General features: G+C 49.5%; 1 protein-coding gene across 1 annotated transcript in view; it reads right to left on the reverse strand.

The window, feature by feature from the left end:
- Positions 1-732: 732 nt before the first annotated feature.
- LOC144733717 (von Willebrand factor A domain-containing protein 5A-like) overlaps positions 733-27196 on the reverse strand; it is a 52987-nt gene continuing 26523 nt past the window's right edge. The window contains exons 7-16 of the mRNA XM_078615743.1: positions 20337-20425; positions 19416-19560; positions 17604-17683; positions 16090-16204; positions 15437-15595; positions 14989-15101; positions 13322-13614; positions 8369-8437; positions 1052-1314; positions 733-792 (exon numbers count right to left, since the gene is read on the reverse strand). Of these exons, the coding sequence (XP_078471869.1) occupies positions 733-792; positions 1052-1314; positions 8369-8437; positions 13322-13614; positions 14989-15101; positions 15437-15595; positions 16090-16204; positions 17604-17683; positions 19416-19560; positions 20337-20425 (1386 nt within the window). The remainder of the gene's footprint in view (positions 793-1051; positions 1315-8368; positions 8438-13321; positions 13615-14988; positions 15102-15436; positions 15596-16089; positions 16205-17603; positions 17684-19415; positions 19561-20336; positions 20426-27196) is intronic.

Below are 27196 nucleotides of genomic sequence, written 5' to 3' on the forward strand. Positions count from 1 at the left end.
GAAGAAAAGCGTAATTATTAAATTAACTATCAAATAAAAGTGGGGGATGTGCGGAGAATAAAGACACCAATACACTGCAGAGAGCGCAGCCGCACCCTGACCAGTAAAAACAACAGAAAACAACAAAGAAAGTAAAATAAGAAGTCTAAATAAACAAACAACTGATCACAAATGTGTATAAAGCAAGACGCTTACTGTTGGTGAAAAGAAATCCCAAGAAAAAGGTGAAGAAACCTCATATGATGCAGTGAAATTCATTTCCAGGGACTGCTCTACTTTCGGACGAGTTATGTTCCAGAGGTCGATTCCAAGGATGTTGTACGACATGTACACTAAACAGGGGGAATGGCTTTAAAAGTTGTATAATCCCCTGTTGATGTAGATGCCGCTGGTTCTTCATGTTCTCTAGATGTAAATGCCACCACCGCTATCTATTATGTGGCAGTTAAACTTACGACTCTCGGTCCAAACAGGCAACTGGCCTTATGGACATGTTTGTTCATATCTCTGAAAGTTCGTAAGTCCAATGTTAATAAGTATAGTACCTGTAGTTGATTTGGAGTTAGAATGGATATCTCTCCTTGCCTCGCCCATTATCAGTTTGCACATTACTTACATATAAATAATAGCTTAATGGGAAAATGTTTAAAATGGAACCCCATTTAATCCACTGATATTCACCAAACTCTTACCTTTCGCGTACAGTTCGCCGATTGTGCCCCTGTGGCTCGACTATTCACAGTTGATCATGAGATTCCTGTATGCACTGTAACTGAACTGCTCACGATGATGCTGCCGTGGAAGAACACACACGCCATCTCGTCCCATCATGTCACCATCTTATCTGTCTCGTCTCCGTCTGGTCTCCATCTTGTCTACATCTCGTCTACGTCTTTTCTCCGTGTTGTCTCCTTTTGTCTCAATCTTGTCTCCATCTTGTATCCTTATTGTCTCCATCTTGTGTCCGTCTTGTCTCTGTTTTGTATCTGTGACAGTACAGGTGCTACTGTAAATCGGGGGTGGCTCCCATTGACTGATGGGAGTCTCTCACCGCAGGAGTTTCCTTGCGCAGTGCCCCCTCGCTCGAATGGACGACCGAGGCCAGCTGGGTGGACAGCTCCCAGGCCCCGTGGGCCCTCTGCAGGTCGACGAACTCCAGGAAGGGCGGTTTGGCCGGACCCTCCGGAGCGAAGTAATCGCATTCCATGGCTGCTTGTCTGTTTCCTGGGCCGTGCAGGTCATCCGACCAGCACGGCGAGTTCATCATCATCATCTTGGGCATCGCCATCTTGGCAGAGCTTAGACGGCATCCCCCTGAGGTGAAGCGGAGAGGGAGAGATGCATTGCCATCAGCAGAGTGCATTTGGTCACGCATCGTTTCTGTGCACATCCGTGTCGTGTTACGTGTGCACGTTTGTGCGTGTGTCAGTGTCATTCAAACCGGTTATGGGCCTCCCCTAGGTCGACTCTGACTCAAATGAGTACTTGGTGTGATGTGTAAAACATTACTACTCGAGAGATAAAGGTGGCCGGGCGTGGTGCTGGCCACCCACCCCCTTGTGTGCAATGCCGGCTATCATTGGTGATCGCTAACAGCACTTGCCCCAACAATATGTTAAGGCTATACAGGGTATATTTGTTTTTTGTGTGTGTGTCTATCTGTGTGTGTGTCTGTGTAACAGTGTGTGTATGTGTGGGTAACACTGTGGTCAGCAGTGCCATGGAGGAGGGCCAATTTCGATTGGCCATTCCACCTCACGGCGTTTTGAGCCACCACAGTGGCCAGAGGGGGCTCTGTATGGGTATGAGGGGCTGGTAACACCTCCACCTTCAATTACCCCTAAACCACGAAGAAGAAAATATCAAGCTAAACATGTGCCGTAGGCCCCAGCGTTACAGGTGTCTATGAGGTCTCCTGGCCAAACCCCATTTGGCGGAGCCAGCAGATTGAATCCTTACCCTCGGGGATCCTCCAGAAACAACAAAAAACCACTGCTGGTGGCCATGTGGAATGTTCAAATGCTCACTGCGGAGGAGACGCTGCGACTCCTCTGTCAGTAGCTGGACCGGTACCGCCTGGACCTCTGCGGTATTCAGGAGGTCCAGTGGACTGGCTCTGGCTCTTGCCACCATGAGGGGTGAACAGTCCTCTACTTGGGCAGGAGACTGCCAAACAACAGGGAGTGGCTTAAATCTTGAAAAAGCTTTAGTGACTGCAGGAACTCATATTCGTTGGGTCTTTCAGTAAAGCCACGTAGATAGAAAAAATAACAAAAATAAAAATCACAACGTTTCGATCGCAACACAAGCAAGCACGGTTGAAATTGAGTTGAAATTGAGTTACAAGATTTGAGGATACAACAACAGAGTGAGTAAAATAAAAGTATGTAAAATGTTTAAAAATATATATTTTTATTTGTTTATGATAGAATATAGTCTTGTCATCAGTATGACATAGGTATTTCAAGTTTGCAGTCGATAGCACATTGGGAAGTGGGTAAAAATTGAGTTACAATATTTTTTTTCGAGGATACAACAGACGGAGTGAGTTAAATAAAAGCGAGTAAAAGAGGGAAATCTGCTGAGGGAGGCTGGTTATAAAGGTTTAAAGATGGGCGGGGCAGCTAATGTTAGCGATGCTGAGGTAATACCTTTACACTCACATCTGCTGCTGTCACTTCTCAAATTTCCGGGCCCTAGCCGAGCTTGGCCCTCGCCGAGCTTACATTTACAAGCAAATTTCTCTCTCCTACTCGCTCTCTTCGAACCGCTAACATTAGCTGCCCTGCCCATCTCTAAACCTTTATGAACAGCCTGCCTCAGCAGATTTCCCTCTTTTTCACCTGAAGACGATTGCTTGTGTTGCGATCGAAACGTTGTGATTTTGATTTTTGTTATTTTTCTATCTACGTGGCTTTACCGAAAGACCCAAACAATATGAATAGGGAGTGTCTTCTCTTAGGAGTAAAAAAATGAAGGGGGCATGGGTGCGAGGCGGTGAGGTGTGGGAAGCATCAAGCCCCAGGCTACTTTGGGCTCACCTTCCCATCAACCAAAGGTGAGGAGTGGTAGTCGTGGTTACTTATGCCCCCACCAAAGATGAACATCAGTAGAGGGATGCAGGCAAGGCCGATGAGTCAGATGCCTTCTATGACCTATCACAGGTGCTAGATAGTGGCTCCTCGGGAGAGAGTCATACTGTTGGGTGAATTTAATGCACGAGTTGATCATTAAAAATTATCAGAAACTTGTATTTAGCAACTGAAATTCTAAGGAACTTGAGTTTAGCATCTGACATTCTCAGGATGTTGAATTTAGCCACTGCAATTCTCATGTACCTGAATTTAGCCACTACAATTCTCAGGAACTTGAATATAGCCACTGGAATTCTCATGAACTTGAATTTAGCCACTGAAATGATCAGGTACTTGAATTTAGCCAAATAAATTCTCAGGATCTTGAATTTAGCCACTGATATTCTCAGGATCTTGAATTGAGACACTGAAATTCTCAGGTACCTGAATTTAGCCACTACAATTCTCAGGAACTTGAATATAGCCACTGAAATTCTCAGGTATTTGAATTTAGCCACAAATTCTCATGAACTTGAATTTAGCCACTGAAATTCTCAGGAATTTGAATTTAGCCACTGAAATGATCAAGTACTTGAATTTAGCCAAATAAATCCTCAGGATCTTGAATTTAGCCACTGACAATCTCAGGATCTTGAATTTAGCCACTGAAATTCTCAGGAACTTGAATTGAGCCACTGAAATTCCCAGGTACTTGAATTTAGCCACAAATTCTCATGAACTTGACTTTAGCCACTGAAATTCTCAGGAACTTGAACTTAGCCACTGAAATTCAGGTACTTGAATTTAGCCACTACAATATTCAGGAACTTGAATTTAGTCAATGAAATTCTCAGATACTTAAATTTAGCCACTGAAATTCTCAGTAACTTGAATTGAGCTCCTGAATTCTCAGGTACCTGAATTTAGCAACTACAATTCTTAGGAACTTGAATTTAGCCACTGATATTATCAGGAACTTGATTTTAGCCACTAAAATTTTCAGGTACCTGAATTTAGCAACTACAATTCTCAGGAACTTGAATTTAGCCACTGAAATTCTCAGGAACTTGAATTTAGCCACTGGAATTCTCAGGAGCTTGTATTTAGCTACGTAAATTATCATCAACTTGAATTTATCCATTAACATTTTCAGGATCTTGAATTTCGCCACTGAAATTCTCTGGACCTTGAATTTAGCCACTGAAATTCCCAGGATTTTTCTTCACTTAATACAGTAAATTCAGCTGTGGTGGTCTCACCTGATGACAGAGACTTATGTTGCCACTGAAACGTCGTGATTTATTATTTTATTTCTATTATTATTTCTATTATTTGTTTTATTTTAATTTTTTACCTACGTGACTTCGCCGAAAAAATCTAAGAGTATGAATCCTTGCATTCACGAAAAAGTTTCAAATCTAGAATTCCCAGGATCTTGAATTTAGCCATTGATATTCTCAGGTACCTCAATTTAGCCACTACAATTATCAGGAACTTGAATTTAGCCACTGAAATTCTCAGGAATTTGAATTTAGCCATTGAAATTCTCAGAATCTTGAATTTCGCCAATGAAATTATCAGGAACTTTAATTTAGCCACTGACATTCTGAGTAGATTGAATTTAGCCACTGACATTCTCAGGATCTTGACTTTAGACACTGAAATTCTCAGTAACTTAAATTTAGCCACTGACATTCTCTGGAACTTGAATTTAGCCACTGAAATTCCCAGGATCTTGAATTTAGCCACCGAAATTCTCAGGATCTTTAATTTAGCCACTGAAATTCTCACGAACTTGAATTTAGCCACTAAAATTATCAGAGCTCAAACACGTGCGATGGGAGGTTTGTAGCCATTGTGGGGAGTGGCGGGTTTACACAGTGTGGCCTCTTCTTAGGTGTTGTTAACTAACAGCACTTGCCCCAACAGTATGGTAAAGCTATACGGGCGATCCTTGTCTTTTTGTCTATGTTAAAACTTTATTATTTGGGAGACAAAAGCATCTGAGTGTGGTGCTGGCCACCCACCCCCTGGTGTGCCGTGCCAGCCTTAATTGGTGCAACTCACTAGCAGCATTTGCCCCAACATTATGTTAACACTATACGAGAGGGCGAGGGGGGAAGGGAGAGCATCTTTGTCTTTGCGTATCTGTGTGTCTGCTTGTGCTGTAATGGAAATGTGCATTCAATAGATCGGATTGTTGTACCCACTTGCAACAGGAGGAGGCCTCATTTGATAAGCAAATTCTCTCATGGACTGCATGGGACCACGGTTAGGAGCTGTAAAACACACAAAGATGCGGTACCGCTCATTCAACCTTCTTCCAGCCCAGATCTTTCCACTGCACGAGCGACCCGCGCCAGTGCCGTGCCAGAAACGCTCGATGGATGACAATGCGACCTCACGGCAGGCCTGGCTGTTGTCTGTGTCTCTGTGTGAGCCTATCTGTGTGTCTGTGTATGTGTGTCTGGTGGAGCCAGGAGATTGAATCTTTACCCTCGGGGCTCCTCCAGAAACAACAAAAAGCCACTGCGGATGGCCATGTGGAATGTTCGAATGCTCACTGCGGAGGAGAGGCTGCCACTCCTCTGTCAGGAGCTGGACAGGTACCGCCTAGATCTCTGTGGCATTCAGGAGGTCCGGTGGACCGGCTCTGGCTCCTGCCACCATGAGGGGTGGACAGTCCTCTAATTGGGGCAGGAGACTGCCAAACAACAGGGTGTAGCTCTTCTTTTGAACAAAAGAATGAAGGGGGCGTGGGAGCATGGCGGTGAGGTGTGAGAAGCTGTAATCCCCAGGCTACTTTGGGCTCGCCTTCCCATCAACCGGAGGCGAGGAAATTGAATGAACCTACTGAAATTCCCAGGAATATGAATTTAGCCACTAACATTCTCAGGATCTAAAATTTAACCACTAAAATATTCATGAACTTTAATTTAGCCACATAAATTATCATCAACTTGAATTTATCCATTGCCATTCTCAGGATCTTGAATTTCGCCACTGAAATTCTCTGTAACTTGAATTTAGCCACTGGAATTCCCAGGATTTTGAATTTAGCCACCGAAATTCTCAGGATCTTTAATTTAGCCACTGAAATTCTCACGAACTTGAATTTAGCCACTAAAATTATCAGAGCTCAAACACGTGCGATGGGAGGTTTGTAGCCATTGTGGGGAGTGGCGGGTTTACACAGTGTGGCCTCTTCTTAAGTGTTGTTAACTAACAGCACTTGCCCCAACAGTATGGTAAAGCTATACGGGCGATCCTTGTCTTTTTGTCTATGTTAAAACTTTATTATTTGGGAGACAAAAGCATCTGAGTGTGGTGCTGGCCACCCACCCCCTGGTGTGCCGTGCCAGCCTTAATAGGTGCAACTCACTAGCAGCATTTGCCCCAACATTATGTTAACACTATACGAGGGGGGAGGGGAGGGCATCTTTGTCTTTGCGTATATGTGTGTGTGTCTGCTTGTGCTGTAATGGACATGTGCATTCAATAGATCGGATTGTTGTACCCACTTGCAACAGGAGGAGGCCTCATTTGATAAGCAAATTCTCTCATGGACTGCATGGCACCAAGGTTAGGAGCTGTAAAACACACAAAGATGCGGTACCGCTCATTCAATCTTCTTCCAGCCCAGATTTTTCCACTGCACGAGCGATCCGCGCCAGTGCCGTGCCAGAGACGCTTGATGGACACCAATGCAACCTCACGGCGTGCCTGGCTGTTGTCTGTGTCTCTGTGTGTGCCTATGTGTGTGTGTCTGTGTATGTGTGTCTGGCGGAGCCAGGAGATCGAATCTTTACCCTCGGGGCTCCTCCAGAAACAACAAAAAGCCACTACGGATGGCCATGTGGAATGTTCGAATGGTCACTGCGGAGGAGAGGCTGCCACTCCTCTGTCAGGAGCTGTACAGGTACCGCCTAGATCTCTGTGGCATTCAGGAGGTCCGGTGGACCGGCTCTGGCTCCTGCCACCATGAGGGGTGGACAGTCTTCTACTCGGGGCAGGAGACTGCCAAAGAACAGGGTGTAGCTCTTCTTCTGAACAAAAGAATGAACGGGGCGTGGGAGTATGGCGCTGAGGTGTGGTAAGCTGTAAGCCCCAGGCTACTTTGGGCTCGCCTTCCCATCAACCGGAGGCGAGGAAATTGAATGTAGCCACTGAAATTCTCAGGAACTTGAATTTAGCCACTGAAATTCTCAGGAACTTGAATTTAGCCACTGGAATTCTCAGGAGCTTGAATTTAGCCACGTAAATTATCATCAACTTGAATTTATCCATTGACATTTTCAGGATCTTGAATTTCGCCACTGAAATTCTCTGGACCTTGAATTTAGCCACTGAAATTCCCAGGATTTTTCTTCACTTAATACAGTAAATTCAGCTGTGGCGGTCCCACCTGATGACAGAGACTTACGTTGCCACTGAAACGTCGTGATTTATTATTTTATTTCTATTATTATTTCTATTATTTGTTTAATTTTAATTTTTTACCTACGTGACTTCACGGAAAAAATCTAAGAGTATGAATCCTTGCATTCACGAAAAAGTTTCAAATCTAGAATTCCCAGGATCTTGAATTTAGCCACTGATATTCTCAGGTACCTCAATTTAGCCACTACAATTATCAGGAACTTGAATTTAGCCACTGAAATTCTCAGGAACTTGAATTTAGCCATTGAAATTCTGAGTAGATTGAATTTAGCCACTGACATTCTCAGGATCTTGAATTTAGACACTGAAATTTTCATGAACTTAAATTTAGCACTGAAATTCTCAGGATCGTGAATTTTGTCACTGAAATTCTGAGATACTTGAATTTAGCCACTGACATTCTCAGGATCTTGAATTTAGCCATTGAAATTCTCATGAACTTTAATTTAGCCATTAAAATGATCAGAGCTCAAACACGTGCGATGGGATGTTTGTAGCCATTGTGGGGAGTGGCGGGTTTACGCAGTGTGGCCTCTTCTTAGGTGTTGTTAACTAACAGCACTTGCCCCAACAGTATGGTAAAGCTATACGGGCGATCCTTGTCTTTTGTCTATGTTAAAACTTTATTACTTGGGAGACAAAAGCAGCTGAGTGTGGTGCTGGCCACCCACCCCCTGGTGTGCCGTGCCAGCCTTAATTGGTGCTACTCACTAGCAGCATTTGCCAAAACATTATGTTAACACTATACGAGGGGGCGAGGGGGGAGGGGAGGGCATCTTAGTATTTGCGTATCTGTGTGTCTGCTTGTGCTGTAATGGAAATGTGCATTCAATAGATCGGATTGTTGTACCCACTTGCAACAGGAGGAGGCCTCATTTGATAAGCAAATTCTCTCATGGACTGCATGGCACCACGGTTAGGAGCTGTAAAACACACAAAGATGCGGTACCGCTCATTCAACCTTCTTCCAGCCCAGATCTTTCCACTGCACGAGCGATCCGCACCAGTGCCGTGCCAGAGACGCTGGATGGACAACAATGCAACAATGCAACAATGCAACCTCACGGCGTGCCTGGCTGTTGTCTGTGGCTCTGTGTGTGCCTATGTGTGTGTGTCTGTGTATGTGTGTCTGGCGGAGCCAGGAGATTGAATCTTTACCCTCGGGGTTCCTCCAGAAACAACAAAAAGCCACTATGGATGGCCATGTGGAATGTTCGAATGGTCACTGCGGAGGAGCTGGACGGGTACCGCCTTGATCTCTGTGGCATTCAGGAGGTCTGGTGGACCGGCTCCGGCTCCTGCCACCATGAGGGGTGGACAGTCCTCTACTCGGGGCAGGAGACTGCCAATCAACAGGGTGTGGCTCTTCTTCTGAACAAAAGAATGAAGGGGGCGTGTGAGCGTTGCGGTGAGGTGTGGGAAGCTGCAAGCCCCAGGCTACTTTGGGCTCGCCTTCCCATCAACCAGAGGCGAGGAGTGGTGGTCGTGGTTACTTATGCCCCCACCGAAGATGAACATCCGTGGAGGGATGCAGGCAAGGCTGATGAGTCAGATGCCTTCTATGGCCTCCTGTCACAGGTGCTGGCTAAAGTGGACCCTCAGGATAGAGTCATCTTGTTGGGTGACTTCAATGCCCGAGTTGGTCATGATGCTGGAACCTTGTCTTGAGTGATTGGAAGGCATGGGCCAGATCAGCTAAATAACAACAGTATGAGACTGCTGGGATATTTGTGCAGCCCATGGGCTTGTAATTACCAACACGCTGTTCCGGCATCATGGATGCACGCCGGGTCCAAGCAAGAACATCTGCTGGACTACATAGTGACGGATCAGCGGATGCGAGCCAATGTCCTTGACACTAGGACTTATCGTGGAGCTGATTTGCCCTCTGACCATCGATTTGTCATCTGTAAGATGCGCCTGCCATTCTTCCACTCCGGTGTTGGGTGTACACCCAGGACCCCATTCTAACCTAAGGTGGCCTGATCTCAGCTAGCTAATGGAAGTTGCAAGCGAGAATTTCATCATCGCTGGCGGTTGGGGTTGTTATAGTCCCCCACTCCTCCTGATGTCGAGGGTAAATGGGTGAGGTTAAGGACTGTGACTCATGCAGCTGCAATGGCTGCTTTGGATACACGGTCCAGAGTTCCCCAGAGACCGTGGCTGACAGAGGAGGTGTTCAAGCTAGCTGAGAAAAAGTGACAGGCCCACTCTCATCGGCTACAGCAGGGGTCGGGAACCTTTTTGACTGGGAGAGCCATAAAAGCCAACTATTTCTAAATATATTTAATTGAGAGCCATATAGTATTTTTAACGTATAATAAATTAAATATGTCTTACTTTTAATGTGACTTCTGGTCACAGGACCCGTGACCTGAGACATTGTATCTTCAAAACTAATTTCTGTTTACTTTAAAATGACACAGTATTATTAAGCAATATCACAAGTATTTTAAAATCAGTTCCAAACTGATTTTATTTGTATTTTTGTATTATTAGTTTTTTCAACTCAAAATTGTCTGGGAGCCATATGCCGTCACCGGAAGAGCCATATATGGCTCGCGAGCCATAGGTTCCCGACCGCTGGGCTACAGCATCCCAATGAGGAGGCATACAGCAGCCTTCGCTCGGAGGTTCGGAGAGCCGTGAGGCTCTGCAAGGATGGGTGGTGGTCGCGGGTTGCTGAGGAGATGGAGTCTGCCTCAATGACCCACGATCACAAATTTCAATTTAACTCCATCAAAAAAGTAACCTGCAGCACCACACCTATTACCATCATTAGGGGAAAGAACGGTGATTAAATCTCTGACCCCAAGCTATAGGTTTGCAGATTTTCTGAGCATTTCTGTGAGGTCCTGGGGGAGGGGAAATCCCTCAGCCTGGAAAACATCATGGGACAAAGTGAGGATAACCCTGCTGAGGCTGCGGTGCCTCGAATATTTGAGGAGGAAGTCACCCCCTGTGAGTGGCTGGCTGAGGTGCCATCTGTTGAGGAAGTACTGAAGGCAATCCAGAGTCTGAGACCAGGAAAGGCACTGGGCAGAGATTATCTCCCAAGCAAAATGCTGAGGGAGGGTGGCGTTTGTGCGCAGACTGCCCTACATGACATCATAACAACAGTCTGCGCCACTGGATGGTTTCCGCGGGATTGAAAGGATGCCCTGGTGGTCCCCCTCTTTAAGAACGGGGACCGCACAGATATTAACAACTACAGGGGCATCTCACTCCTCAGTGTGCCGGGAAAGGTTCTGGCACGGATTATTCAACATCACCTTGCTAGGCATGCTGAGGTGAGGCTTGCGGAGCCCCAGTGCGGTTTCAGGAAAGGGCGGTCCTGCACAGATGCCATATTTTCTGCCCGTGTGCTACAGCAGAGGTGTAGGGAATTCCAACAAGACCTACATCTCTGCTTTATTGACCTGGTCAAGGCCTATGATAGCATCAGTAGGCCTGGGCTCTGGGTTATTCTTCGTGCTTTCGGAGTCCCTGACCCTTTGCTCAGGCTCATTAAGGACCTTCTGATGGTGAGCGGGCCCGGGTAAAACTAGGTGTCCGGGAGTCAGAGCCATTCCCTGTACACCTTGGGGTGCGAAAGGGATGTCCTCTGGCTCCCACATTATTTAACATATATTTTGACCACGTAGTTCGTTAAGCCTTCAATTTCTGTACCGGAGGAATTTCCATTTGGTACAGATATAATTGGGAGGCTGATCGATGCCTGGGTGCGGTCAAGGAATGGCTCCCTATTGCTCAACCACGTTATGTATGCCGATGATCTGGTAATTGCTGCTCACTCAGAGGAGGAGTTTGAGGCGCTGCTGCTGAACCTGGAGCTTGCCACCAAGAGGTGGGGCCTTAACATCAACCCCACCAAAACTAAGCACCTGCCTGGGTATTTTGTACCATCGGACACTCCATCCCCACAACTCCCAATTGGTGATAAGGCAGTTGTGGAGAGAGTGGAGAGTTTCCCATATCTTGGCAGTGTGCTCATGACTGGCTCCAGTTTAGCAGCAGAGGTCTCACTCTGAATCAGTCGAGCGGCATTATCTTTTTATCGGTTGCGTAACGCTGTGTGGAAGCTAACTCTGCACAAAGCTTCAGGTCTTCTCGTGCACGGTCATTGCCTCCCTACTCTACACTTGAGAAACGTGGACGCCCGTAATGGAACATCTTCACCGGTTAGAAACATTTAGGCTGGCCTGCCTACGATCCTTCCTGGGTTTAACCAGACTGGATTGTGTGAGGAACTCACAAATCCTTGAAAGATGTGGACAAAGTCCCATCGGTGAGCTCCTCCAGCAGGCGAGGCTGTATTGGCTGGGTCATGTAACCCGCATGCCCAGCCACCGCATGCCTAAATATCTTTTGTTCGGCCGGATCGAGGGGGCTAAACGGGCGCGGCATGGGCTAGAGAAGAGATGGAGTGATGTGGTACAAGAGGATGTGGAGCTGAGTGGACTTTCCGATGACCGGTACCAGCTGTGTCAAGATCGGCCTCTGTGGAGAACGCTCATGAAGGACGCTACTGGGCAGTTGAAGGCAGTCGCCCTCCAAAAACAACAGAACGCGGAAGAGCGACGCTCCCAACAACGAGCGGAGCACCGGGTGGCTAAAGCACAGCCAGTTGGCACAATAGGGGGCACAGGTGGTGCATCAGCCAGTCATCTTAGTCAGTCGACCCGTGGCACCTGGGTCTGCCCCATGACCTGCCGAAGGGCGTTCGATACTTCACGTAGACTCAACGTGCACATAGCCTGGCACAAGCGCCGTGGTGACGTCACCGCCACTTAGTCGCGAATTCCAGTTGTTGTTGTGTCCATGTGTGTCTATCTGTGTGTATGTCTGCGTGTGTATCTGTGTTTCTGCGTCTATTTTGCCGTTGCTGAAACGTGGTTTCAGGGTGGCATCAGAGCCGTGTACGCACTCGTGGCAGCAGACACTGGAGGATCCAGCAAACACATCTACTCCCCGCCATGCATGGGTGCTGCAAAAAGCACACCGAGAACACCGGGGAGGTACCGGGAGACCTCCGCCTCGCTCAACCTCCCTCTTACACCTCTGATGAGTTGTCCGCTACCGGCAAGCGATCATCCCATGCCAGTGAGTGCCACGCCAGTGACGTCATCATCCTCACCGCATCGTCGTCGTCCTCACCGCGTTGTCGTCGTCATCACCACAACGTCGTCGCCGCTTAGCGTCTCCACGCCACCCCCAACGCCACCCCCCACGCCGGCCCCCACGCCGTGCCCACGCCGCCCGCCACCGTCACGCCCCCCCCCCCCGATTGTGCCGCCAACCGTGGAGGATGGGAGGGTGGGGGGGTCGTTGCCATTGTCGTTTGCGATTTTCGACTAAAACACCGACCGACTAACAAACCGACTGACCATCAGACTGACTGACAGACCGTCCGACCAATACTGATTAACAGACGGACTGACTAGCTATCAAACCGACTAGGCAGACTGACAGACACTGCAATTGAGTAAATGACAAAAATCAAGTCAGGCTGAGAGATGGAAACTCCAAATGACTGGCATATACCCACAGATAGACACACCAACTGACTGACGGACATAACCACAGACTGACTGACCCACACGCTGACATACCCTACCACAGACCCACAGACAGACTGACTGACATATCCACAGAGAGACATACAACACACCGATTGACTAACATACCATCAGACAGAATGACCGACTGACATACCCACAGACTGACTGACCCACACGCTGACCGACGGTACCATCGACCCACAGACCGACCACATAAAGCCTCCCACCCGCCCCCCCGCTTCTAACCTGAACCACCAAAGAAGTGATGGCGTGGGGTGGGGCGCTCCTGCATGGCGGCCCCTAGTGGCTGGCGGGAGTCGGTGTCCACTCCGACGAAAGCTGTGTAGGGGGACACGACGCCCGACTCCACGCTCAGCGCCACCACTCGCTCCCGGCGAGACTTGGCCTCCGCCTCCTCCTCCTCATTCTTCTTCTTCTGCTGCTCCGCGTCTCCCGGCGCCGGCGTAGAGTCGGGGGCATTGGGACCCGACACGAGGTGGCGGATCATCGCCTTGGCTGCGAGCCAGTGCAGGGTCGCACTGGGAGAGTTTACAGTGGGGGTCTGCCTGAGCTGCTGTTCCCTGGTTTGCCAGATACAGACAGCTGCCTCCACCCCGACTCCACGTGATCAGCGGTCTCATGGCCGTGCACCATGGTATGTGGGCCAGCACGCTCAACTTCCTTCAGCAGCCTTCACGTGGCTCCTTGGGTGACCGTGAGGCCTACACCCGGGCCGGAGCCTGCGCGGGCCGCTCGGCGAGCCATGCTTTGGCCAGCTGGTGCTTGGAAAGCCTCGTGGGATCCATATTCAAGGCAGCCTCCTGGATGCCTGTGGGTCCTATGTTTGGCTGTAAGATTCTGAACACCTAGGAGGCTTTCATGACCAATATTATCCATAATCGAGGTTTTTGGGTAAGATCGCGTAAAATGTGTTGTTAAACCCGCCACCACCTGACACAGCCAATTAGTAGCGTTATACTGGTAGGAACCTCCTGGTTAGACCAGCCCACAGGAGATTATTGTGTCCGTCGTGCAGGGAGGGGCTGGGTGGGAAAGGATGGGGTGGGGAGGGTGGGGAGGGGCTGGGTGGGGAGGGTGGGGCTGGGTGGGGAGGGGAGGGTGGGGAGGGGCTGGGTAGGGAGGGTGGGGAGGGGCTGGGTGGGGAGGGTGGGGAGGGGCTGGGTGGAGAGGATGGGGCTGGGTGGGGGGTGGGGCTGGGTGGGGAGGGGCTGGTCACCCCGTGGTGCCCTTATACCACTCAACGTTCAACCGACTCACACCGGCTTGTGCCCGCCCTCACAGTCGGGCATATTTGCAGAATACACCACGCCGCCGTTGACCCTGGCCATTGACCGAGCAACCCAACGTTCCTACCAGCTCCCTCCGCAGGAATGTGTTCCATTGTAATTGATATCCATTGCAATTTGCATGACTACATTAACCCCCCCCCCCCTCCACCTCTAGCCTTCGCACCTGACTGGCTCACAAGGTGACGACATCACATTTATCCCAGGACATGTATTTAAGAATGAAACAGGAGGAGGATTTCGCCACAACTCGGAGGCTGTCCGCCTGATGATGATGCTGGTTGTTGTTGTAATTACCGGCGAAACGTCACACGGATACTCCAATTGTAAACGCTGTTGTGGGTTTATTCTCCAACCCACAACCGGTGTAGTGCTGTACTAGTAACGAATTGGCACATTTTGTTTACGTCACAAACCTCACTGATTGGCTGTGTCTGGTGGTGGTGGGTTTAAGGACACATTTATACCTATTATTATGGACTATAAAATGCTGCTGGCTCGTTTATTGCTGCTCTGGCAGCCACCTGCTTTGAACATCTTTATCGGTGGGTCGGTGGGTGAATGAGTGGTTGAACGAGCGGGTGGGTGAACGAGGGGGCTACATACCGGGACTCGCCAGGGTTGGCGGTCTGGCTGGTGACGGGAACCCGGTTCTCCACGGACTCCCCATGCAGGGAGTACTTCAGCACTGCCTCGCCCTGCCATGGGGCAGCCGGAGCCTGCACAGACGAGAGGCTCAGTCTGGGAGCCTGACCCAGAGACCCGATGCCTACCTGAGTCTCAATCTGACCCCGAGACCCGGTCACCCCGAGTCTCACTCCAGACTCTGACCCAGAGACCCGGTCACCCCGAGTCTCACTCCAGACTCTGACCCAGAGACCCGGTCACCCCAAGTCTCACTCCATACTTTGACCCTGAGACCTGGTCACCCCAAGTCTCACTTCAGACTCTGATCCTGAGACCCGGCCCCTCCTGACACTCAATTAGACTTGTCCCCATGTCTCGCCGTGTCGAACCAGGTCCCCGTGTCCCCGCGTGTTGCGTGTGGTCTCACGGTGCCAGCGAGCTGTGCGTAGAGGATGATTCGCTGGCCCAGGAAGATGCTGCGTGGCACCTCGGGCACCACGATGGCCAACACGCCCAGGGGGAGGCTCCAGGAGAGTGACACGGAGGTCAGCGTGGGCTGAAGAGCGCACTTCAGGGCCTTCAGCACCTGGGGTGGTGGGCGGGGAGATGGAGGGAGAGGGAGGGTCAGGTAAAGGCAGAAGGTGGCAGGGATGGAGGGAGAGGGGGAGGAAGGTTCCGATAATCGTCACTGATGGTCGCCGTGAGCGGGAAATGAACCGAACCGGTCCTGGGCCTCCCCCGAGGTCGAAACGGAGAGAGATAGAGACACAGAGACACAGAAAGAGACAGATACACAGAGAGAGACAGAGAGACACAGAGAGAAACAGAGTGAGAGAGAGAGAGACAGACAGAGAGATACCAATACAGAGAGACAAACAGCCCGAGAGAGACAGATACACAGAGAAACAGTGACAAAGAGACAGAGACACAGACGGAGAGATACCAAGACTGAGACACAGAGACAGACAGCCCTCTGGATGTCTGTCACAGAGACAGAAGACAGATACAGAGAGAGACGCCCAGAACCCGGGAATCCGAGTGGCACTGTCTCAGGTGCAGGGTCTCCGTGTTCGCGCTCACCTTGCCCTGCAGGCGCTCCGTGCCGGTGATGAACTCGGCCGTCCCTCCTCCGCTGGCGGCAATCCCCGTGATCAGCTCCGTGGAGGCACCATCACCGATTCCAAAGGAGAAGCAGCTACAGACACAAAGACACACATACACACACAGACACAGCCAGACACACATACACAGACACACACACACACACATAGAGACACACAGACACACACAGACACGCACAGACACGCACATACAGACACACACTAACACACACCGACATAGACACACACCGACAGACATGCAGACATGCACATACAGACACACAGATGCACACACAGAATGAAGAACTAAGTCCGGGCCTAGTATAGTCACTGTGTCTTAAATAAAGAAGCTCCACGTATCCAGTTGTCCGAGTCATTATACTACTACACACTACACTACTACACGCTACACTACACTACTACACACTACACCTGTCTCAGCCTCGCTGTGCGCTGCGTTGCAACGCTAGCTGAGTAGTTAACCTCGCGTTCAATAAACCCTCAGAGCCAGGGTGAACGTCCAACTCCAAACGTCATTTATTGAATTTAACGAGGTAAAACTGGTAAGAAAACAGCACAGATACAGAATCTGTTAATACCCGGAAACACCAACACAATGAATGAACACCACAGCATCAGAACATTGTCTTAGATAACATGTTTATAAACAATAGATCCTGGATGGACCAGGCCCCTACATTACCACTGAATAACTATACAAGAGCATAAGCTGCTGTGTTACATAAAGGCACATCGTGTATTCATCACACTGCACCCCAAATGTACAGTATTACACATAACACTATATTGTGGATGAGATATTTCGTCATCCTTGCTCTCAGGATCGCAATATATTTACTTGGGTACAAGTTTGACTCGACTTATTAAATTACAAGTAACATTCACAATGAGGAAAGTTGCAGGCTTCGTTGTTAACTAGGCCTCATATTTATAACAATTTAGCGGCATTATAAAGGCATTTACATCATCATAACGGTCATTCTAACATTATAACAGCATTGCCAATATTATAAGAACATAAACGAACTTACAGACAATGCTTCTTAAAGTCCCACAATGGACAATTGTGGCAGGCTTCACTGGGACGCGATGTGTGCCGACGCCCGCTTGGTTGAGCGGGAATCTTAAATCGCAACTTCCTGGTAACGTGACCAAACTTAGCATCAAAAACAGGAAAATCATGTGTACATACGCCCCCCCCCCCCCCCCCCCATTTTCCGTGAGGCAAAACCCCTGCCGTGAGGCAGAACAACACCACTACACACTACACTACCACACACTACACCATGACACACTATACACTACACCACTACACACTACCTACACCACTAACCACTACAATACACTACACGACTATACACTACACTTCTAAACTACTAGATGCTACACTATACTACTGCACTATTATACTCAATTGAAAACAAACATTGAGTAGTTGAATGAGTGAACTAGTGAGTAGTGAGTGAGTCTAACCGATGCTTGCTTGCATTCTTCTTCACCAGGCTGATAACGTCACGGGTGTTGGAGACTTCTCCATCGGTCAGCACCATCAACTATGACATCACAGCACCATTCACTCTGACATCACAACACCGTCAACTATGACATCACAACATCACAACACCATCAACTATGACATCACATCACAATACCGTCAACTATAACATCATAACATCACATCAACTACATCGGCTGTTTGTGTGCGTGTACACGCACTCCGTGCGTGCGTGTGCATTTGTTACACATGACGCCTGTGGACGAATTCGGTGTGTGTGTACACGTGTGTGTGGTGACGTCACCGCCACTTAGTGGCTAATGGCGGTTGTTGTTGTGTGTGGAGAGCGGTCGTGTAGTGGTTAGCGCTCCGCTGCGCTACGAAGTTGGCGACCCGGGTTCCATTCCCGCTCATGGCCAACACCAGTGACGATTATCTGAACCGGTCTCTGGGCCTCCCCTAGGTCGACTCAGCCTCAAATGAGTACATGGTGCGGTGTGTAAACATCGCCACTGGGGAGACAAAGGCGGCTGTGCGTGGTGTTGGCCAACCATCCCCTAGTGTGCCGTGCCGGCCTTCATAGGTGCTGCTCGCTAACAGCACTTGCCCCTACAGTCCGTTACAGGCTATACGGGGGATGTTGTCTTTGTATTTGTGTGTGTGTGTGCCTGGGTATTTTGTACCATCGGACACTCCACCCCCACAACTCCCAATCGGTGATGGGGCAGTTGTGGAGAGAGTGGAGAGTTTCCCATACCTGGGCAGTGTGCTCATGACCGACTCCGGTTTAACAGCAGAGGTCTCACTCCGAATCAGTCGAGCGGCATTATCTTTTCATCGGTTGCGTAACGCTGTGTGGAAGCTACCTGGTCTGTCGCTCCGCACAAAGCCTCGGGTCATCTCGGCCACAGACATTCCCTCCCTTCTCTACGCTTGCGAAACGTGGACCCCCTAATGGAACATCTTCGCCGGTTAGAAATATTTAGACTGGCCTGCCTACGATCAATCCTGGGTTTAACCAGGCTGGATTGTGTAAGGAGCTCACAAATCCTCGAAAGATCTGGACAAAGTCCCATCGGTGAGCTCCTCTGGCAGTCAAGGCTGCGTTGGCTGGGCCATGTCGCCCGCATGCCCAATCATGACATGCCCAAACAGCTTTTGTTCAGCCGGATAGTGGGGGTTAAACGGGCGCGGCATGGGCTAGAAAAGAGATGGAGTGATGTGGTACAGGAGGATGTGGAGCTGAGTGGACTTGCCAATGACTGATACCAGCAGTGGAGGAGGCTCCTGAAGGACGCTACTGGGCAGTTGAAAGCAGTCGCCCTCCAACAACAACGGAGGGAGGAGGGGCGACGCTCACAACAACGAGCAGAGCGCCGGGTGGCTAAAGCACAGCAAGTTGGCACAGTAGGGGGCACAGGTGGTGCATCAGCCAGCCATCTCAATCAGTCAACCCGTCGCACCTGGGTCTGCCCCGTGACCTCCTGCCAGCGGGCGTTCGACACTTCACGTGGCCTCAAGGTGCACATAGCCTGGCACAAGCGTCGTGGTGACATCACCGCCACTTAGTAGCGAATGGCGGTTGTTGTGTATATTGACGTGCACCTCTATGCGTATCTGTGTGTCTACCCGGGGGACGTTTGTAATTTTGGGTTACCCGTTAAAGACACTAAAACTACCCCCTAACCTCCCCACAATGTTGTCGATCACAATGGACTAGCCCAAGTGCACTGCCGAATGGCGAGAGCAGGAGGGGGTGGAGGAGGTAACGGTTGGACCGCGTCACTCACCTGCCGGGAGTGTTCCGGCCGGCACGCCGAGCGGTAGATGGCCACCAGCGGCTCCAGGATTTTGGTGCCCCCCAAGTTGGCGCGCATCCCCTTGACAAGCTTCAGCGCCTCGTCCATGCTCGCCTGCGAGTACTCGCAGCTCTCCCTGGGCGGGGGGGAGTACAGTAAGTGGGACCGAGACGTCAACTCTCATCACCGGGGTAGTTACACTGTGGCATGCACAGCCCCCACTCCCCTCGCTCATCCACACCCCCTCTCTCTTCCCCTTCACTCCCTCCCATTCCTCCCCTCTCCCTCCCTCCCTACTCACTCCCCACTCCACACTCCCTCCCCAATCCACCCTCCCTCCCCGCCTCCACCCTCCCTCCGCACCTCCTCCCTCCCTCCCCACTCGACCCTCCCTCCCCACTCCACCCTACTTCCGCAATCCACCCTCCCTCCCCACTCCACCTCCCTCCCTGCCTCCTCCCTCCCTCCACCCTCCCTCCCCGCTCCACCCTCCCTCCCCGCTCCACCCTCCCCCCCCACTCCACCCTCCCTCCCCGCCTCCACCCTCCCTCCCTTGCTCCCCACTCCACACTCCCTCCCTCCCTGGGGAGGAATGGATATCTGTGAATAAGAGCTTCATAGCTGAGTAACAGGGGGGGCTGAGTGCTAGGGGGCTGGGCAAGGGGCTAGGGCAGGGGTCGGCAACCAAAATAACAAGAAGAGCCATTTCTTTCCAATTCGGTACAAAATTCAGTATTTCAAGAGCCGCAATGCATCTGAGTACATACTGTACATACGTACATATCGTCAAGAAGCAGCCCGTAAAGAGCCGCATGCGGCTCCGGAGCCGTAGGTTGCCGACCCCTGGGCTAGGGGATGGGGGGGGGCTACGGGGGGGGGGGGGGCTGTGAGGGGCTTGGGGTGGAGGCTCACGGGAAGAAGCTGTTGTAGCTGCTTCCAAATGTGTAGACGTTGAAGAAGCAACCGAGAGGCAGACTCTTCAGCAGCAGCATCAGCGTCTCCTGCAGGGGGGGGGAGCATGCAATGAACATGGCGTAGGCATGGGGGAAGCATGAAATAATATGGGGGCAGCATTGGGGAAATATGACATTAATGTGGGGGCAGCATTGGGGAAGCATGACATGAATATAGGGGCAGCATTGGGGAAGCATGGGGGAAGCATGGAATTAACATGGGGAAAGGATGAAATTTACATGCGGGAAGTATGAGAAAAGCATAGAAGAAAGGGGGCCACAGTTTAACACGGTGCAAGCAAAGGACTCAGACTCACCACACAGAACCACAGACTTACCACACAAACCCACAGACTCACCACCAGACCCAAAGACTCACCGCACAGAGGCCCACATAGACCCACACCCACACAGAGACGCACACACACAGAAACCCACACTCACCACTCAGAGACCCATAGACTCACCACGCAGACCCACAGACTCACCACACAGACCCACAGACTCACCAAGCAGACCCAAAGACTCACCGCACAGACCCACATACTTACCACACAGACTCACCACACGCAGACCCACAGACTCATTAGCCTTAAGAGCTTGGCGTACGTGTTTGAGTTCACTGCCAATGTGTTCCTGGTCGGAAATGCATTGGGCTCTATGGTATAGAGCAGGGGTCCTCAAACTACGGCCCGCGGGCCACATGCGGCCCGCCGAGGACATTTATCTGGCCCATGGTCACTAATTGGGCTGCGCTTGTGAGCACTAATTGGGCTGCGCTGGTGAGCACTAATTGGGCTGTGCTGGTGAGCACTCATTGGGCTGCGGTGGTGGGCACTGATTGGGCTGCGGTGGCGAGCACTGATTTGGCTGCGCTGGTGAGCACTGATTGAGCTGCGGCGGTGGACACTGATTGAGCTGCGGCGGTGGGCACTCATTGGGCTGCGCTGGTGAATGGTTCAATGGGCCAATTGACTGGACTTGCCCCCCAGGCCTAAGGCTGCCAGCCCTCCCCTGGCTGCGCTTGACTGGCTCTCCCTCCCTCAGCTCCCTCACTTGCCGCTCAGCTCCACTCCCAGTGATATTCCTGTGTGCTGGGGATGTAGATCCCCAGCACATGCACCGCTGAGTAAATGATAGAGGGGTAATAACAGAGTGATCTCTGATCTCTGGAGGGGCTGCCTGCTGTTTTCCCGTGCTGGTCAGTGACAGACAGCCGAGGAGTAGGAAACCCAATTTAAATGACAGTAAGTGCATTTATATTCTGATTGCTATTCAGTTGTATGAGGTTATATGTTGTATGTTGTGTAAGCCCCGGTTCATACTGTTGCGATCTCTGAGCAGTGCGGGTTCAGCCATATGCTTGTATGGCTGAACTTGCATTAGATTCGGAAGAAAAAAGGCACATGTGCCTTCTTTTTTCCTGCAGTGGAATCGGATCGCATGGGTCTTCTCCCCCATGCGATCAGATTCCTATTCGAGTTCGCAGATCGCACCGCGATCTGTGAACAAAACTGCAGGTGTAATTAACTTTTTAATGGCACCCGCACCAGTGTGAGCCTGGGGTAAAAGCGGAGTTCCCCCAATCAGACTGCATTGATGGGCAGTGCAGTCTGTATGTCTCTGTGTGGGCAAAGTTATTGCTGGTATATTGTTTTTGTAGCGCTGTATATATAATGGTATTTTACTAATAGCAATTTTGACTCCCTAGGAAACAATGATGTCAAGAAAGAGAAAAATTGACTCGGAGTGTAGGATATTCAAAGAACAGTGGACTTATGATTACTTTTTCATGCAGTACAAGGAAAGAGCTGCGTGTCTGATATACCAGAATATAGTGTCTGTGTTCAAAGAATACAATTTACGTCGACACTATGAAACTCAACGTAAAGATACACATGATTGTTTGGTCGAAGAAGTGAGAAAAGATAAAATATTAAAACTGAAAAATACATTAACAACTCAGCAAAATACTTTTGTGAAGCAGAAGCAGCTAAATATTTCATCACTGCGAGAAAGTTTTCAAGTTGCCAAGCTAATAGCGTGCACTGGCAGACCATTCGTGGAGGGAGAATTTGTTAAAGAATGCCTTCTTTCTGTTGCCAAAGAGATGTGTCCAGAGAAGGCCGATTTATTTAGTACAGTGAGTCTTTCAGGACCTACAATTACACGGAGGATTGAAGAAATGGGAGACAATTTGCATCAGCATTTGCAAAACTCCACAAAAAAACTTTCCTATTTTTCCTTGGCACTCGACGAAAGCAATGATGTTCGTGATTCTGCAACACCTTCTAATTTTTATTCGTGGGACGAATGACTATTTCGAAGTCACAGAAGAGCTTGCTGCACTGCAAAGCATCAAAGTGAACAACTACAGGAGAGGATATCTATGAAAAGGTTTGCAAAACTGTGAATGGTTTGGAGCTGAACTGGGCTAAACTAGCCAGTGTGACAACTGATGGTGCTCCTAGCATGGTGGGGTCTAAGAAAGGAGTAATTGCTCGCATTAACTAAGAGATGGACAAACATAACCATTCTCATCCAATAGCCATACACTGCCTCATCCACCAACAAGCGCTGTGTAGTAAATCACTGAAGTGGGACTCTGTTATGAAAATTGTGGTATCTTGTGTTAACTTCACTAGAGCTCAACAACAACCAACAACAACAACCGCCATTCGCCACAAAGTGGCGGTGACGTCACCACGACGCTTGTGCCAGGCCATGTGCACCTTGAGGCCACGTGAAGTGTCGAACGCCCGCTGGCAGGAGGTCACGGGGCAGACTCAGGTGACACGGGTCGACTGACCGAGATGACCGAGATGACTGGCTGATGCACCACCTGTGCCCCCTACTGTACCAACTTGCTGTGATTTAGCCACCCGGCGCTCCGCTCGTTGTTGTGAGCGTCGCTCCTCCGCCCTCCGTTGTTGTTGGAGGGCGACTGCCTCCAACTGCCCAGTAGCGTCCTTCACGAGCCTCCTCCACTGAGGCCGATCTTGACACCGCTGGTACCAGTCATCGGCAAGTCCACTCAGCTCCACATCCTCCTGTACCATATCACTCCATCTCATCTCTAGCCCGTGCCACGCCCGTTTAGCCCCCTCGATCCGGCCGAACAAAAGCTGTTTAGGCATGCGGTGGCTGGGCATGCGGGCTACATGACCCAGCCAACGCAGCCTTGCCTGCCGGAGGAGCTCACTGATGGGACTTTGCCCAGATCTTTCAAGGACTTGTGAGCTCCTCACACAATCCAGCCTGGTTAAACCCAGGATGGATCGTAGGCAGGCCAGCCTAAATGTTTCCAACCGGCAAAGATGCTCCACTAAGGAGGTCCACGTTTCGCAAGCGTAGAGAAGGGAGGGAATGACCGTGGCCGAGAAGACCTGAAGCTTCGTGCGGAGCGACAGACCAGGTAGCTTCCACACAGCGTTATGCAACCGATGAAAAGATATTGCCGCTCGACTGATTCGGAGTGAGACCTCTGCTGATAAACTGGAGCCGGTCATGAGCACACTGCCCAGGTATGGGAAACTCTCCACTCTCTCCACAACTGCCCCATCACCAATTGGGAGTTGTGGGGGTGGAGTGTCCGATGGTACAAAATACTCAGGCAGGTGCTTAGTTTTGGTGGGGCTGATGGTAAGGCCCCACCTCTTAGTGGCATGCTCCAGTCTCAGCAGCAGCGTCTCCAACTCCTCTTCTGAATGAGCAGCTATTACCAAATCATCGGCATACATAACGTGGTTGACCAATAGGGAGCCATCCCTTGATCGCACCCGGGCGTCGATCAGCCTCCCATTATATCTGTACCAAATGGAAATTCCCCCGGTACAGCTATTGAAGGCTTCACGAACTACGCAGTCGAAATATATGTTAAATAATGTGGGAGCCAGAGGACATCCCTGTCGCACCCCAAGGTGTACAGGGAAAGGCTCCGACTCCCGGCCACGTAGTTTTACCCGGGCCCGCTCACCATCATGAAGGTCTTTAATGATCGTGAGCAGAGGGTCAGGGACTCCGAAAGCACGAAGAACAACCCAGAGCCCAGTCCTACTGATGGTATCATAGGCCTTGACCAGGTCAATAAAGCAGAGATGTAGGTCTTTTTGGAATTCCCTACACCTCTGCTGTAGCAGACGGACAGAAAATATGGCATCTGTGCAGGACCGCCCTTTCCTGAAACCGCATTGGGGCTCCGCAAGCCTCTCCTCAGCGTGCCTAGCAAGGCGATGTTGAATAATCCTTGCCAGGACCTTACCCGGCACACTGAGGAGTGAGATGCCCCTGTAGTTGTTACAGTCGGTACGGTCCCCCTTCTTAAAGAGGGGGACCACCAGGGCATCCTTCCAGTCCTGCGGAACCCGTCCAGTGGTCCAGACTGTTGTTATGATGTCATATAGGGCAGTCTGTGCACAAACGCCACCCTCCCTCAGCATTTCGCTCGGGAGATCATCTCTGCCCGGTGCCTTCCCTGGTCTCAGACTCCGGATCGCCCTCAGTACTTCCTCAACAGCTTGGATCACCGTTTTTTCCTATAATGATGGTAATAGGTGTGGCGCTGCAGGTTACTTTTTTGATGGAGTTAAATAGTGATTTGTGATCGTGGTCCACTGAGGCAGACTCCATCTCCTCAGCAACCCGCGACCACCACCCATCCTTACAGCGCCTTACGGCTCTCCGAACCTCCGAGCGAAGGCTGCGGTAAACCTCCTCATTCTCTGACGTGGGATGCTGTAGGCTCATGCACTAAACCACAGACAATTTCAGGAATTTCTGTCTGAGCTAAATGTTGACTATGAAGATGTTCTGTCCAACACAGAAGTCCGTTGGCTGAGTCGAGGGAGAGTTTTGAAACGTTTCTATGACTTACTTCCACAGATTACAGCTTTTCTGCTTTCAAAAAACAAAGAAGTACCAGAGCTCAATGATGCAGAATGGAAATGGCACCTTGCCTTTCTGACAGATGTAACAGAGCTACTCAACAGTTTCAATGTGCAACTTCAAGGAAAGGGGAAGCTCATCTGTGATATGCAATCACATGTCAAAGCATTTGAAGTAAAATTAGGCCTCCTCATCAAACAAGTTAAGGAGGAAAACTTCTGCCATCTTCCCACAACTCAAAATCTGTTAGCGGAAAAACCATTGGTTACATTCCCAAACAAAACATGTGTGGATTCACTGGAAAAATTGCAAAAGGAGTTCCAATTTAGATTTAAAGAGCTTCATCTCCATGAACAGGACATACAGCTTTTCCGTAACCCATTTTCTATTGAAATTGAAAATGTGGATACAATTTACCAAATGGAACTGGCTGAACTGCAGAATTGTGACTCTGAAAGACGCATTCAAGTCAAGCAGCCTTCATAATTTCTATGCATCTCTCCCCTCTGAGACATATCCTCATCTCAGGAACCATGCACTCAAAATGGCAACCATCTTTGGCAGCACTTATGTCTGTGAACAGACTTTTTCCAGAATGAAACATTTGAAATCTCCAAACAGATCTAGACTAACGGATGCACACTTGCATCACTTGTTACGACTAGCAGTGACAAATATGGAACCGGACATTGACCATCTCATTAGCCAAAAGCAGGCCCATAGTTCCCATTGAAATACTGGCAAGTTTGTTGATTTAACTTTACTTGTTCTTCATTTTAAATATTGTATATGTTCCCGTTTTGTTTCTTCACTTCAAAATAAGATATATGCAGTGCGCATAGGAATTTGTTCATAGTTTTTTTTAACTATAGTCCGGCCCTCCAACGGTCTGAGGGACAGTGAACTGGCCCCCTGTTTAAAAAGTTTGAGGACCCCTGGTATAGAGTCTTGATGAGGGAATTCTTCTGGGATGGATGGTGGTGGGAATCCGGTTTTAGGTAAGCATCCGTATGGGTGGCTTTCCTGTAGACAGAGTGGCTCATTGAACCATCAGGTCTCCTTTTAATTAGGACATCCAAAAAGATTAGCTTGCCATCTTTTTCGACTTCCATGGTGAATCTGATGGCTGGGTGTATGGAATTATTGTGGTCGAGAAATTGGTCTAGAGTTGGCCGGCCATGTGGCCAGATGACAAAAGTGTCATCTATGTACCTCTTCCATAAGGTTGGGCGTAGAGTGGCAGTCTTGATGGCGTCAGTCTCAAATTTCTCCATGAAGATGTTGGCTACAACCGGAGATAGGGGGAGCCCATTGGGGTGCCCTCAGTTTGCTTGTAGAAAGTTCCATTCCAGGTGAAGTATGTATTGGTTAAGCAGTGTCTCACCAGGGGTGGGTACTCCAGCATTCAGTCCTTGATGAACCAAGTCTTCAATGATTGCGATGGTGTCAGGTACAGGAACAATTGCGGTGCTGCATATTGGTTTGTACATTGTATTGGGCATATGGGTGTTGTGCTGTTTGTTATTGTGCACTGTACTATTGACCGTCGTGTGAAAGATACTAAGGGTTTGTCTATGGCAGTATATAGTACGGTGTAGACTCGTGTGATGTAAGATAATAAAGTTTAGATGGAAGCATATTATATAATTTTTACGACGTAGAATTGTAATGTATTACTTACTGTTAGTAACTCAGCTTATTGTAGAGTATAGTAAGTATACTGATGATACTATGTAGTTTATACTTTAGTTGTTTACGTGTTGGTTTAAGTTACTGCAGCTACATACTATTAACACTCCTTCCTTTTATTAATGCTACCCCTATCCCCGCCCTTTGATGCTGAATTAACACTATTCACATACCTGCATTTCCCATATCCTCTCCCTTTGATGCTGTTAATCCTGCATAATGCACATGCATATGTAGTACTAATCA

This window comes from Lampetra planeri, chromosome 48 (genome assembly GCF_965212315.1).
Source record: "Lampetra planeri chromosome 48, kcLamPlan1.2.h2, whole genome shotgun sequence".
Classification (NCBI taxonomy): domain Eukaryota; kingdom Metazoa; phylum Chordata; class Hyperoartia; order Petromyzontiformes; family Petromyzontidae; genus Lampetra; species Lampetra planeri.